Genomic DNA, 16,444 nt, shown 5'->3' on the forward strand with positions numbered 1-16,444 from the left:
GTCTCCTCAACAATTTTTCCTGCATATTTCATCATTCTGTACAAAATATGGTATTTGACCCAATGGTCATGAAGTGGTAAAAGTTTATGAAGTGGTAAAAATTAATAATTTATACTATGTAAAAGTTTTATTCCAGAAACGGCGAGAAGAAGGCAGCTAGATTCTAATTAATTCTTACGTTTAATAGGATTACAAGATGTGCATTCAACCATATTCTATATAAACCTTATGTCATTCAAGAATAAAAACATGGAAAGACATATGAGGAGAGAGAGAGAGTATCAAGCGCACATTCCAATAAAGAAAGATGACAAACAGATGGGAGAGGAGAAGAGAACAAGGAGAGTTGGAAATGGTCATTCTCGTGAAGGGGACGTTAGCAATGTTAAGCTGACAAAGAAGCGAATGGCATAAAAAAGCTACTGTGAAAAACCCACCTTCTGGCACTGACAGTGTAATAGTAGTCTCTCTATTGTTGTGCAATGGGTTGATTCAAAGTTTAATTTCAGTCACCATCCCTTAACTTCTAAAATATTTCAATATTGTCCTCTAACTTCAATTTATATTAAAAAATACTCAAATTTTAATTTAATATCACCTAAAATCTCTTTGGCCAAATTTCATTCAGTACTGCAGCTAGAAGCTACATGCCTAGGTAGATTAGAAACAATGGAAAATATTAGTCTATCAACTTAGGCATGTCTAAATCAGTTTCTAGTCTCATTATCCAATGAAATATGTTTAGAGTGACTTTAGGTGGCATTATATGGAAGTTTTAATATTTTGATGATATAAATTAAAGTTGAAAAATGATGATAAAACAACCCTTAGTGGGTGAAATTAAATCGTTGACTCAATTTTGAATTGAATCTTAAATTAATCGATTAATCAAAATGTAAAAAATCTAAGAATTACATTAGAGTTATGAGCAGAACCAATCAAACCGAATCAATAATATAAGATTGGTTTAGTTCAATTTTGGCTTTTATTTTTTTTCTTTTCTTGCAGTATTTTTCAGTTTCCTAAATTTTCTCTTTAAAAGATCACATATGCAAACAACCCATAATCAATAGCACAAAATAGGCCACATATTCAAGTAACCCAAAAAATCACAAATGAAAATATCTTACAAACTCAAGCAACCAACAAAAAATTACAAGTACCCATATCAAAAGATCAAATTAAGGCCACAACCCACAAAAGAACAAACTTTGCGGAATTTGAGCAGAAAATTGATTATTATTGATAAAAATTGCATCTAGCCTTTTATTGAGAAGATCTCTAGGAATGAGTCTTAAAAAGCTTTTGAAAGCATGGATGGAGATTCACATCTATGATTGTTACGGTGAAGAAGCAACATTTGTGACTATGAGGATAAAGAGTTCTTTCCATGGAGATTTGCATGTTAATCTCTATGCCTACATCATAGATTAAAGGATTTGAGAACCAAAGAAGGGGAATTGAGGATTTGAGGGGGAGTTGAGGATTTGAGGGGATGAGTGAGAGATGTGAAAAATTAGGTTGCATTGAAATCTAGATGGCTTATTATACACTCATCATCTGAATAAGATTTTATAATATTGTGCACCATAAAAGCATTTAAACTATAAAAAATAAAGTAAAAAAATAAAGTAAACATATAAAATAACAATATTTACGTAGTTTACTTTCTCTACATATGGCTAATATATGGCTATGCCATCTTTCACAATAATCAAATATAATCATTAATTATAAGTTTCAAGCTATGCTGACCATAATTCCAATTATACTCAAAAGAACCCTCATATAAAATTGCTCATAGTAAATACATTTTAGTCCCTCTTAATTTTCTCTAGACATAACTCAATATGTTTACTGCTTTAACTACTAAACCACAAAGGGTGTCTTCAACTATAATGGACAATAATCTCTTCCTGTTGGATTATGCCCTTCTCCACCTTAGGTTAAAGCCTCCATGGGACTGCAATAGACAAGTGCCACTCTTCTCAATGAGCAAAAGCCTTTTCTTCATAATATGCGAAAGCTACCTCTGAACAGTGGGCAAAGCCCTTCACTCCATAAACTAAAAACCAAATAACATTTTCACCATTCTCTTATTTATAATGTTAATTTTCTCAATCCTAATCTAATTAGGAATCCCACTCAATTTAGCAATAATACGAAAATAGAAATTCTACTCTAATATGAGAAATAATCTTCCCTCCTATTGAGAAATATTTCTCTCACTCAAATTAAGATAAGGTCTCTCCAAATCTCATTAAGATTTTGAGTTATAATTTTAACATATGATTAGCTTATCAAATTAATGGGCATACTTTGAATATTCATCACTTACATGCACATTTACACCTACATCTAACCCCTGATCCTTTGCAACCTCTAGCCACTGCCTATTGATATGCCACTAACATTACTTTCTTGAATCTCATTTAAAACTATCTCAACATCTTCATCCCCATTCTCTATGTCATATTCATCATCTACCAAGTCACTTTCATTAACATCATCCTACCTTACACCTGAATTTGGAATGTCACCTTCATCATCTATCCCAGTGCCACCTGCATTCTTTGAATTGACACCATTAAGAATTGGAACAACACTGCCATGACCAATAGCTCTCTATTCAAATGCACCAGTAATTCCACACTCATTTCTCAAGCCATTTCAGTTGCTCTTTCTATCCACATTATCCTAGCAATGTCCTATCCATCATATAGAAGTAATCAATAAAAGCACTAAAATTACCCTTTACTCAAAGTTTCCATCATTTGCATTCGTTCTCTCATTGTTTAAAGACCATAAACCAAAAAATGTACCATGCACAACTGCCTCATTATCCCCATCACCTATATACAATACATGATCATCGAGTTAATTCCCAACACTATTGCTTACATCATTATTATTCCTTTCTAAAAGTAGTGGTAACTTTGGAGCTCTACTTGACTCACCCATACCAGCATAAGATTATTTTCCCTTCCTCTTTTCCCTAATTAGCTTCTCCCTAATAGCCTCAGGCACTTCTTCAATCTCTTTAATAATAACTTATTCTTCGCAATTACCTCAACATGCTTAATTAAATTTCCTTTTAGACCTTTAACTTTCAAATGCTATACAAATACATCAATTATCCCAACATCCTCTGCTTGTCTGTACATTTCATTAATATTATTGTCATTAGCTAAGGGTTTTAAATTCCCATGTATAGTCCTGCCCAATCTCTCCCCAAAAATACCTTAACAAGTCCTTAATTAAACTTTTACATATCCTTTCTAACCTTATTAGAGACACTAATTTCCATTTTAAGTCATGCATTGTGCAGACCTTACCATCGTAATACCTCCACTCACCAAGCAAACCATTGTGACGTAAAGCTACACTAAACCAATTCCTATCATCAGGTCCTATATGGGAAGTGAAACAGTTTAGCTTTTAATTCGACTTCATTCAACACCATCTACTAAATGAAACTTAACCCAATCTTATCATAATCAATACATAATTTAGGCTATTATCAAATGCACTTTTTACCTTTTAATATAAATAATAAAATACATTGTGTTAATCAAATATATGTTCAGTAGTAAAAAGAATTTCATGGTTCACATATTCACCATTTGAATATTTCCAAAATCACATAAACCCTAATTTTTTTATTATTAAATTAACGCAGACTCTTTTGTTTTTTTTTTTATTAAATTAAAATGGATCAGGAAAAACTTAGCTTAAATACTCAAATTTAGTGCAATCAAGCATAGAACCCTAACTTTATAGAAAAGGATTTCTTTTATGAGTCAAGGAGCAATTTTTTAAGCCAAGAGAAATGGAAGGTTATAATGCCACCAAATTTTTCACTTGCTGATTTTCCTCCCACCATATATGGCCAACAAAAATTGCATTGATGAAGGAGGAGTTAAGAGAGAAAGATAGATAGAGATAATGTTAGAAAGAGAAATATGTAGAGTAAGGGATGGATCACTATGCATCGAGGAGAGATGAGATAGGAGTGCAATTTGTCACTGTGTACACACCATGTCAATATATTACTTGCAAATTGATTACCCCAGGTAAAAGGAATTTTATCATTCACTAAATTAATGTTAGGGATTTTATTCTACAAATTAGAATTTAAAAATGTCCAAAGTTCAGGGATGATTAGTAAAATTTATCTATCATGTGACCCACCTTCACCCACTCCCTAGCATACAACACACTCCTCTTTCTCTCTTTTTCTCTATCCCCACTTTCACACATCTCCTTTTCATAATATCTCCTTTCTTTGAATGTGATCTTCTTTTCCACACATTGTGCCTGCTACTTCTTCAACACTTTTACTATGTGTGAGAGACACAAACAAAACTTCTTGGAAAGATATAAATCTGAGTTCAAAAGTTATCTACAGTACATAAATTCACACTTGCACACACAGCCACAGCTGGTATGCATCTTAGTCAGATGCTGTAGGTCCCCAATACCCCATTTGATTTCGATGCTTATCTAATGCAAGTATAGTCACTCCTATACCATATATATATATATATATATATATATACATAGTCTCATGAATATGCATCCAATGGTCCCTTCACCTTCAACTTGAATCAATTTGTCCCCCATCTTTTGAGCTTTCTTTTTCTTATTTTTTGTACTATTTCATTGGTCAAACATTATAATACATATTTGCACTATTCAACTATGTGTACAATTCTTGTTTCCAATCACTTCTTATAATTAATCAATTGTTATCCATTATTGACATATTTAATTTACTTATTTTATTGCATTTATCATTAATTTTTTTCATGAAAAAAGGCAGAATAGGGTTATATTTAAAAGATAAATACTCAACTCAATAGGACTGTTTTGCTAAATATATGCAATATAAGGGAACATAATAATTAATTAATCATGGCATGAACAGACTGCTAATTAGACCTATTTAAAATCAAACAAGCCGTAGATCAATGTTTTTAAAGCAACAAAGTCAGCTCGGGCTAGTTAAATCCTTGGAGCACTATCTTTTATAGATTTGAAGCTACTTGGTTCCAACTGTCATAACAGAATTAACTAGATTTTATTACCCATTTATCCAATCGGATTAAAAAAAATGTCATAAAATCTCCAAAATCTTGATAAACAAAGATCAAGCACACAAATTGATAATAAAAAAATTTTTTTAAAAAATCTTTATGGGATCATGTGATGGAGTTGATAAAAATCTTTGGAAACATGGCTGGAAACTTTGGCATTTGATGGCAAATTTCTAATGGGCAAATCAAAATTTGGTTAATTAATTAAGGAGAGCAGGTTTAAGTGGCCACGTGAATAGTGGGTATCAATTAATTACTTAATTAACCACTTAATTAGCAGAGTACGATTTGGATTATGATAATACTAGAAAATCAGAGATATATCCCAGCATGTTTGCTGTTGTTACAACCAAAAAATATTAAGAGAACATGTGACAAGCACTAATATATAGCTAATTAATTACGTTTGCATTATTTGATTTTTATTTTTTTTTTCAAATTTTTATTACAGATTCCGTCAACGACTAACATATTATTTAAATTGGATCAAGCTTTTGAGTTTCTATTATAACTTTTAATTTTCTTTAATCTAACTTCGAGGTTGATTTGGATAAAGTATGGATATTTAAATATATCAATTAATTCATCTAAAGTATGGGTGATGAGTTTGAACTAAGTGCCTGTATGTGTTAAGAAGATTTTAATTTCACCCATTATAATCTCTCTTCAAACTATTAATAATTAAAAAAATAAAAACAATTCTCCTATTTAGGGAAACTCATATACCTTGTTTAATTTGAAAAATGGCTTATTATTCTTTTAAAAAAAATTAAATCAAAGTTCGTTCACATTTAAAGATGAAACGGATTAAGGAATTAACAAAATTTTAGGCCTATTTTAAAACATAAAATTTCTTTGAAATTTTTTCGTTATGTATTGTCTATATATAAATTAAGTAAAAAAAAAAATCTAAATTTGATTAGAATTATTAGATAATAATAGAATATAGTGGACTGTTATTATTTATAAAAAATTAAAATGTAATTTTAAGAATAATAATTATATATATATATATATATATGTATAAATTCGATAAATATAGAGTGAGCCCAATGGATATCTTTAATAAACATAGTTGTAATATAAGTTCTGGTGGTGGGATTCAATTTCTGGGGAAAATACGACCCAAAAAGGTGGCCCATTGGACTAAGCATTCTGGTTTCCATTCTTGGAGCCCAGACAAACCTAATAGAGCACTTATGTGCCACGTGGAAACTGTTCAGCCGTTGATTCCCTTCGTCGTTCAGCCAATAGAAACACAGAATAGTCACAGAATCCCACTTTTCTGTTTTCACTTCCACTTAGGCACTAACCACCACCCGTTCCTCTTCTTTCCGAAAACGGATAATAATCCTCATGGCCACTGCTTCTGCTCCTCTCCTCAGGCCAACTATAACCACCACCACCACCACCACCACCGCAACAACCTCCGTCACCCACCAATCTCTCTATCTCTCCTCCAAAATCCTCTTCCCTACCTTTCCCTCTAAAAATCACAGGCCAATTACCAAGCTTCACGTCTCCTCCCCGACCAACAAACCCATTACCACCACCACCTCAAAAAAACCTAAGGAAGAAACAATCTTTTTCGACGGTGGAGCACACTACGGGGACCTCGTAGCCAATCTGCTACTGGGTTTCACTCTGCTTTGGCTACCATTGACTCTAGCTGCAGTGTCGAGGGCCTTTTATCTGAGATACAGGTTCACGAACCTACGTGTGACGGTGATTTCAGGGTTGACAGGTCAAGACAGGAGTGATTTCTCTTACAAGGTGATTAAGGATGTGCAAGTCGTGCCGCGTTTTATAGGCGAATGGGGTGATATTGTGATTACCTTGAAAGATGGTACTAAGGTTGATCTTAGGAGTGTGCCTAAGTTCAGAGAGATTGCTAAGTATTGCTTGTCTATGGCTGAAGAACCGGTGGTTTTGAAGGAGACTGCGCCTAAAGGATTTTGATTTTAAGTTTTAAGAGGTTTTTATCTCTTTTCTTTGGACGATATCTAATTTCTGTTGAATGTTGCAATTACAAATTATATGTAGTACTCGTTGTGAAGATAATTGAAGAGTAAATATGGTTACGTTGTTCTAAATTTAGTTAATTCAGTTGCTTGCTAATGTGTATTATTGTAGAAATCATGAACTAAGATCAATTTTTTGCTTATAGTTACATTATGAGTAGCCATAGAAATTTTAAAAACCGGGAGTACCTGCAAATGGCTGGCTCAGATCAAGACTTAAATTTGAAAAGTTACAATTCTAGAGATAATTTCTCACCATTAAACTGATTAGTTAGATGAGTAGCGCTATCCTATATATAAACTTCCCACCCCATTCAGCAGAATCTGATGCAGATCATAAATAGCGAGTACATACAACTGTCTTTTTTCAGTGGAGTCGTTGTTTGAACTCAGAACTCTTCTCATTGCCATGTAAATTTGGGGGTATTTACCTCATCTAGATGATTTGGGCAACTTCTTTTCTGAAGGCAGGAAGATCCTGGATCTACACTTGTACAACTCACACATGTATGGGCTTTATATGTTCATATATCAGAAAGGAACATAAATTATATTCCAGTGTTCCTGAGATTGACGACGGATGTGGGACTGCAAATGTCAAACATGGTTCAGAAGGACACTTTTTTTGAAGGGCTTAGCCTTTGAGAATGGCCCAATTAATAAAGCTCACATACTGTAGCTGATTTGTGGAATGTGGCCACACATCACGCCCAAAAAAACAAAAGCAATGGCCAATACCGGGGCCCTTAATGCCCGCCTGGAGACCATCTACGTCGCATCTTGGTTACACGACATGTCGTTTGCTGCTTTTCAAACAATGACCGCAGCGTTCTCCCTGTAAAGAAAGTTTTGGCATCTTAAAGGGGCCATCAAACAATGAGATTTGGACACACAGCATTCCCTTCTTTTGCTTTTGGACCATTGATTATTTAGATTTCTAATTCCTTGTAAATTCAAATAGGGAGGGTTGTTTTCTGTCCTTCTCAGTTGTTTGATTTTTGCCTGTCATGACTTATGGGCAGTAGTAGTAGTAGTGTGCATAATCACTATTCCAAAGCTTTCAAATTTTGTAGGGACAATGACTAATTTTCAATCTTCATCAAAGATTATCAAGATCTATAATGTCCTCACTCTTCTCCATGTGATGGTCTTGACACTTTGGGCCTCACCTGTGACCCTCAAGGAAACAGTTCAAGTTGCTTGATGAACAATTCTGAGCTTAGATTGTTTGTACCAGAGTGTTATCTAGTATCTACCCCTTTTTAGTGAATTTATTACTAGAAAAGCACCGAGGCAACCTTGCATTTCAAATCCTCTAGACATTTTGTAAGGTTAGTTGCCCAGTAGGAGGAAGAACAAAGCAAATTGCCATTCTGGGCCAGCCAATTTGCTGCCTTATTAGCTGTTCTATTGATATGAGCTACCCTACAATTCCCCATCAGACCAACTAGCCTGACTATGCTATATAGGCACTTCTGCCTGATCTGTGCCCTACTGATATATGCTAAATAGGCCACACCTTTGCTTCAAAGGTTTTTTTTTTTTTTTTCCTTTTTAAGAAAAAAAAATCAATGAAGAGTATAAGTTAGGCAGGGCTAGATAAGGACTGGTTGATGACCTCAACTTTGTAATTGACTGTTAGGATTTGATGCCAAGGCACTGGTGAGTTAAGATGGATTAATTCTATATATATATATTTCAAGCTATCTCTTCACAGGGGAATTTTTTTTTCTAAAAAAAAAAAAAAGAAGAAAATTGTCTATAAAAAAATAGTTCCATCTCAAGAGGTTTGGGACAGTATGATGAGAAGTGACAAACCCTTGGCTCCATTGAAGTTATAGCCTAGAAGCCAAATGAGAAATTTTTATATTAAAAGTTTCAATAAGTGAATTTTGCAGAAACCCAAAAAGTACAACAACATAAGCTCCCAGCTTGGTTCTGCCATTGATTGCTACATATAGGGTCCCATAACATAAGGCTTTGAAATAGAATCATTTGCTTGACAGGCATAAACTTCAGTTAAAAAATAAAAATAAAAAACACCCAACTCTCCTCTGAAAAGAAAAAGACTAATCAAACCAGCTTGCTGCTTCAATGATAAACAAGTGTATGGAAGTTGGAGATTGAATCTGACAAAAAAAATGTGAAGAAAAGTTAAAACCTAAAAAGTAAGCAATCATTTTTACACAGCTAAGTTTCTCTTGCCAGTGAAGCTTCATTCATTTCTACTCTAGCATGCCTGCCCTGCTCCTCTGCATTTCAATTCAAATTGTTATTTCACTCTCACTTTCACATTCCCTCTCCCTGTAGAGGATGTCTGGATTTACTTCCAGTGGGGTCACTAAATTTTCATCACCTTGTGCTTGGGGAGACCTTCATTGAAGTTTCTCAATACACTTTTATAAATTTTTTGTAACTTTCTACTGGAATTGAGACATGATAAAAACATGGAAATTGATACTGTCGAATAGTACCTGATTGTTCTTAATAAATTACAATTAATATACTCGTAGTATTTTTCAAAACTGACCCAATTTGCTTTTTTATTGATAGGAGGAACAATTTCATTTTGATATCTTCAAGCTCTAACTCAAATGAACTAAATTTATGTTAGTTGCAAAGTAATTGGGATTAAATATATATAAAAAAGATTTTCATCCATTCAATAAAGATTTGATTGTTTAAACTGCAATAAGTACGAAATGTGAAATCAACAATGCACGGCTGATGTGACGTAAAGTAGGAATATTAATCAAGGAAAAGATGAAATTGCAGATGAAAATATCAGATGGATAGATAGATAGATAGTAGACGGAGCATTTGCTGGATTTGGTGCTACTGCTTAGTATGGTAAGGGCGCAGTCTACAGAGGAGCTGACACATTCTCTATGTCCCATGCCAGTCCCATGCTTTGCTAATCAAACGTCATCATCTCAAAGGACTCGAGCATTGTAAAAAAAGAAAAGGGGAAAAATGGACCAACTGAAGCTGGGGTTGCGCAAATTCACCAAGACTTCTGACACATGTTCATTAATTCTCTTCTTTTTTCAGTTACTAAATTCTTTTTTTATAATTATATGATTTCCTGGCTCACAGAAAAAGCAGAGCAAGAAAGAAGAGGAAGAGGAGATGGAGGTAGTTGAGGTGGTGGTGGTGTCAAGTCATGGTTTTGGCAGAGAACAGAGACTGACTGCCTGGTAAATTAGGTGAGAGTGTATGAGTGTGAGGTCTTCTATGAACGCATCTTTATTGAAAGAAGGTAAAGAGGTGGACACATTTTGGAATGCCAGAATGTAAATTCATCCTCAACACCCCCTTTTGCCAGATGCCACTTTGCAGATTCTGCTTTAAAAGGACTTCTACCCTCTATAAAAATTTTCCCTTTTTGCTACTTGCCAATACATGAATGTAACAGTACCCAATATTACAGAATTACAATTTGTGTATTCAATCCTTGCTTAATCTGGTTTTAATTTCGAGATTAAAATTTAATAATCAAATGCATGTCTTGTAATACAATAATTAAAGACTCAAGTCAACAAATTCATTATTTTTAAATATTTTAATATATTAAAAAGAAACTGGATATTATGAAACCCAAAATCTTAATTAAATTGTTAGGATTAGAGAAACAAATTAATATTGCAATCTTCATCATTGTAGAGGAGCCTATAAGCACGCCTTTGTTTTAATTAGATTATACTCTATTGTTAAAATGGCGGGAAAGAAAAGAGAGGTGGAGCAAGGTGCAGCTATAATAGGACATATCTTTTGTATCATCCTGTCATGACAAAATTACAAGGACCCCCCCTGCCTTAATGACTATATTTCTATGGCCCTATAGGACCTTATATTTATGATAAATCCTACCATTAAGTATAGTGGGTACATATTATAATGTGCAAAAAAAATTCTGGTCTTTGAACAAATTTAAACAAATTAATCAAATTGATAGAGTGTAGTGATTGATGCAAGAAATCTAGTGTTCAAATTCTTAGCATTTCATCTTTTTTTTTAATTAAGTGTTAATCCGTAATTAATTAAGTCAACTAGGTAGATTTGACCACCCTTAATTTAGGCAAAGATGCCACTAAGTCACTAACATTGTCCCATTACTAAGCTACAGAGAAGCTTCCATACTTTTAATTAAACCCACTAAAAGTATCATCATCTCCAACACTAAGATTTTGAAACTATAAAATGGGCTATGAGAGAGCCAAGTTATTGGAATGTATATAAGTACGAAGAGAGGCATAGGATTCCCAAGCTATTCTCTTTAACAAGAGCGTCCTTTGTGGAAAAGAAAGAGGAGAGAAAGTGAGCGCAGGGGAAGATCCAAAACCCAGCCCTTGAAAAGGGGGCTCTAATATCAAAAGATGGTGCCCACATAGATGTAGGAATCCCAAGCAATTCAACCCCAACATTCACATAAAGCTAAATATGGATTAAAAGAAAATAATAATAATAATAATAATAATAATAATAATAATAATAGTAATAGTAATAAAGCTTTTGCATATGTGCAAGTGCAACAAATTTTTTGGTTCCACACATGGGGCCTTTTACTACTCCTCTATTCTTCTTTTTTTTCTTACATGGGATCAAGGAACAATATTTTTGCAACTCGTGAATTAACAATACTCTACTAAAAACAAGCTTTGTCATTTCGGATATAAAGTAAAGTAGAAAAAACAAAAACAACAAATACCTCTCTGCCAACGAGAGTTGTTGGCAATATTCAATTAGTGCTTTCATTAGGCTGTAAGTTTGAATTCTATAAATCGTTCTTTTTATAGATGATCTGTAAATTTCACTGTAATCTTTTAATAAAATTGATAGTATGCTCTGACCCTAAACTAGAAAAACCTCCACTTACTTGAACTATTGTCTCACATTGATTTGGGATAAAGACTTTATACTACGTATAAGATTTGAGCAAACATTTTCCTCTTTAGCTAACTATTGGAGTGAAGTGGAGTGAAGTTAGGTCTGATTCATTTTCTCTATATAAATTTTTTTTCCACTTGTCTCATGCTTCATGTTTAGTTAGGAAGAAAAATGTATATCTTGATAGAGTAATTATACTTATAAGTATACCATGGAAAATCTTTAAGAAAGAGTGTATAAAGTAATTATATTGTATTCTTGGTTTAAGTTATGTTGATTAATCATAAAACAATGAAGCTTTATTTAGGTTAAAATACACACTTTTTCAGCCTTCATTTTCGACTTTCTTTTCTTCCTTTTGTGATAAGCTCAACTTGATTTAGTGAAAAAGAAAACAATTAGGAAGAGCCCAAACAAATCCCAAATTGGGACCCTTGAAAAGAAAAGTAAATGTAATCTTTGCTAAGCAACTTATCAATTGGAATATTATGGGATAATGCACAAACAACAAGACAAATTAACACGTACATGGGCCAAAAATGTCTTTAAACATGGATTTGCATTGTATTCTATTGAAAAGGCAGTTCACCAGAATAAAGTGATCCTCCACAAATGGTTTTACCTTTCCCAAAAATAGTGAGAAACATAGAGAGAGTGAGTTTGAATATATACCTTTGCCTATGGTTTGACAATGAAATGTGTATTGCATTGTTAAAGAATGATTTATTATTTTCTAATTCAAAGATTAAGGAGAAATTCAATTGAATTCTTTATATTTCTAGACAATCTTTTTCTTTCTTTTCTTGACACTTCTTTTTCTTTGATCTTTATATTGCTTGTCACCGATGGCTCTTTGAAAGTTAAGGACTAAAGGGATCGATCACGGGCCCTTTACAAGAACAAGACAATGGAAATTCCAATCAAAAATAAAACTTTTGCACCCACATAAGGACCCAAAAAAAGAATTCATTAGGAGAGAATTCAAATTAAATTAATTCACAAATTAAGCTATTAATTAAAAGTGGGTTCATGTTGGTTCTTTCTTCATTTTCTTGATCATACTCATAAGATTATAATAAGGATTGTACATGATCATGATCAAACATCATCATTTAAAGATGATTTAAAAACAAAGAGCAATAATTTCAAGATTAATAAACGGAGCTAAATTACAGGAAAAGCTTAATAAGCTTGGATGGTTGGAGTGGAATGGCCTAGAGCCCCGTTTTAAGCAGTCTAATCATAAACCAAAGTTAACGTAAGTTATGATAAGCTTATTGAATATTTAGTACCTAATCATTTCCATTTTCCTTTTTTGCTGAGAATGGGAGCCCTAAAAAGGCCCACGTGTTATTTTCTTTAATTTTCCCTGTAATTTATTTTTTTGATAGGAAATAAAGCCTGAGAGAGTGGTCACACTTGGCATGATGTGATTGGAGAATTGGCCGCTCTTCCTGTTTTGATGAGGAGTTCACAAAAAAAAGATTGATGCATTAAGCCCCACCCCATCTAATCAAATATCAATCTCTTTGGGAACTTGGGCCTCTCCATACCAAAGCTCCACTAACAAAATCATGCCTTGTATTTTTAGTTTGGATTATTTTTCATTATTGCTAATGGTCATGGACATAATAATATTGCATGGTTTTGGGTGGCCACACAACTTACTGTTGTAGCTTTTCTCACCAAAAATCAATCAATTAACTAGCAATTTGGCCATGCTTCTACATCTTAATTATACCAAGTAATTAATTAATAAGGATTAATTAATGATGGGTTTTCCTTTTATTTTTAATTTCATTGTGGATATCAAGATATGAGGCAGGCAGTCTAGCTCTAGATCTCCATTGTTAGGGACCCCTTGTGCTGTGGCTTTGGATGGGTCTCTCACAATAGTTTCCTCCTGACTAAGTTTCTTTCTTATCATTCTATTCAAATCAATGCGCCTCATATTATGAAACCCTCTCAAAAGTTCCTTTTGTGCAACCATTTTGCTCACAGTAATAAGTACCAACCATAACCATATCATTTCCGTCACCTCTGTAGAAACCCATATGTTGCCATGAACAAAAATTATAAGCTGGGGTACAAAATCTAGGGATGCCGTATATATATATATATATATAAAGAGAGAGAGAGAGAGAGAGAGAGAGAGAGAGAACCATATATGATCCATCCATCCTCCTTCAAGTTCATGATGAGGGTCTCTAGCTAGTAAAAAATTGTATCAATTTCAAACAATGGGACCCTAGGCCAATTCCGCGTTACATATATACCATTTTGTCAAAGCTTATGATAAAAATAATAAGATCTTGAAGAATAGCAATTTAGCATTATCCTTTGTATATATATATGCATATATCACTCTCAGCAACAGCAATAAGCAATAGCAAAAGAAAGTTGATGAGCTAGTGCCTATATCTAGGGTAAAGCCAAGACAAACAGAAAATGACCTTATAGGTTCATGTTCATCAATCAAAAGCCGAAATATTACAAAATTAAGGCACAATGGGGGGAGGTTTTTTTTTTTTTTTTTTCTCTTTTTGAAAATTAGGGTTCTTTTTTTTTTTTTTTGAAATATAGTAGCGAGAGAAATGGAGCTTTTACATAGGGTTCCACTGGGTCGGTCTTTTGAGGGGTTTTCTTGCTCTTTGATGGCTGCTTGTGGGACAAATATCCACCGACCCCCCTCTTAGCTAATGTGTGTTTGCCATTTCCCACTTTTACATGAACATTTTTCTTGTAAGATTCCCTTCTTCAAAAAGCATGTCTTTCTACATCTCATTTCCCATATTATTCTCCATCTCCCATTTTATCATTTCATTTTCTTTCTTTCTTTTTCTTGGACGCTTTCTTATGTAATGTAATTTGTAATTCCTCTGTTTCATCATCACCATCACCATAATCATAAATCAAGAATCAGCTTCCTTTTTTCTCTTATAAAAAAAAATAAAGAATCAACTTCATTCTACTACTCTTTTTTTTTGGCGGGAGATTTCATTGTCAAGAAAGAGACTAATGCATGAGATGGCCATTTGAAGTTTTCTAGCATTGGTAGGCCTCCACCATTGCCAAATTTTAAAATCACTATTGCTCAAGCCAAGAGGATAAAAAGAGAAAACCCATTTCTCTTTTCCCCATCCACGTGGCAAACAACTGTCTTGTCCACGTGGAATTGCACTTTGGTAGGTAAAACCGTTTGCCTAATGTATCACACAAAGTGAAAGTCATATACTGTAAATACTTGTAGTAGAAGATAGGTTGTGAAGCCCACGAAGCACTAAGTTTAGGTAAGAGAGGTTAATTATTTTCTACTAAGACCTTTTATTTCATAGGATAATGACATTAGTGCTAAAGAGAAGAAAAACTGTTTAATTATTTTATTTTAATTAATTATATTCATTGCTTTGAATTTTTAAAACTATAGCATTGGGTGGCCGGCTATTTGAGGCCCACTTGAATTTCTAATTTCAATTCAACTAAAGTTCAAATTGGACATAATATGTACCAGTGAGTTAGGTTTGGGTCATTTCATGCATTGAAAGAATTTTGGAAAATTTTAAATTTTTTTCCTTTTTTTAATTTTTTTTACCATAATAAATGTCTATTTGATAAAAAAAAATATTTATAAATGATAAGAAAAATTTTTGCCTCGATTTAATTTATTATTGATCTAAAATATAAATATATAAAATTTATATATTTAATAAATAAATCTTATTATACATATTGAATTTTGAATTTATCTTTAATCAAATATAAATAAAAAAAAATCAAAATGATAGGTAAACGCATCTTGAAATAAAGACATTTTTATGAAGGGATCTCTAATTAATTTCAATTTTTAAAACTCAGATGGTTAAAATTAAAAAAAAAATAACAATTAGTTTTCAATTGAATTTTTAATTTAATTTAAAATCATACTTTTTTAAAAAATATATAAAATTTTTAAATCAAATTAAATTGATTTAATTAGTCAGATTAGTTAGGTTCACTGAGCAATCAGACTTCAAAATATTGATATTAATTTCTACTATGGTTTACACCCAATCTCTCCTAGGCAGAAAAATTGACTTCTAGAAAAAGGATTGAATTTGAATGTTTACTATTATAATTTCTTTCTTTAGAAACTCTCTACTATTATAATTTTTTTTTAAATATTTCAATAAAATAATATCATGAGTTTAGAAATTTCATTCATAATTAAATTTTTTAAAAAAAAAACAAGGAATCAATGAAATTAAAGTTAATACTCTTATTGTGACATTATTCTAAAATTGAAACCTATTTTGTAAAGTAGGAGTAAAATTCATTAAACCCTTAAAAGCTTTATTTGGAAAAAAAAAATACTTGTGAAAAAAATTCAAATCAATTCTCACACAATCATATTTTTTGTGTGTGATTTCTATTTCTTTTAAAATGAATTTTATTTTAAGTTAA

At 32.6% G+C, this 16,444-nt stretch overlaps 1 protein-coding gene across 1 annotated transcript; it reads left to right on the plus strand.

Annotated features, from left to right (window-relative positions):
* Positions 1-6,387: 6,387 nt before the first annotated feature.
* Positions 6,388-7,189, plus strand: LOC110643714 (uncharacterized). The gene has a single exon (XM_021796183.2). It carries the CDS (start codon positions 6,453-6,455, stop codon positions 7,053-7,055), a length of 603 nt encoding a protein of 200 aa, XP_021651875.2. The 5' UTR covers positions 6,388-6,452; the 3' UTR covers positions 7,056-7,189.
* Positions 7,190-16,444: the final 9,255 nt, after the last annotated feature.

Source organism: Hevea brasiliensis, chromosome 2, assembly GCF_030052815.1.
Source record: "Hevea brasiliensis isolate MT/VB/25A 57/8 chromosome 2, ASM3005281v1, whole genome shotgun sequence".
Taxonomy (NCBI): Eukaryota; Viridiplantae; Streptophyta; class Magnoliopsida; order Malpighiales; family Euphorbiaceae; genus Hevea; species Hevea brasiliensis.

Excerpts from the sequence above, each read along its gene's own strand:
- LOC110643714 (XM_021796183.2), top strand. The coding sequence starts at position 6,453 with ATGGCCACTGCTTCTGCTCCTCTCCTCAGGCCAACTATAACCACCACC.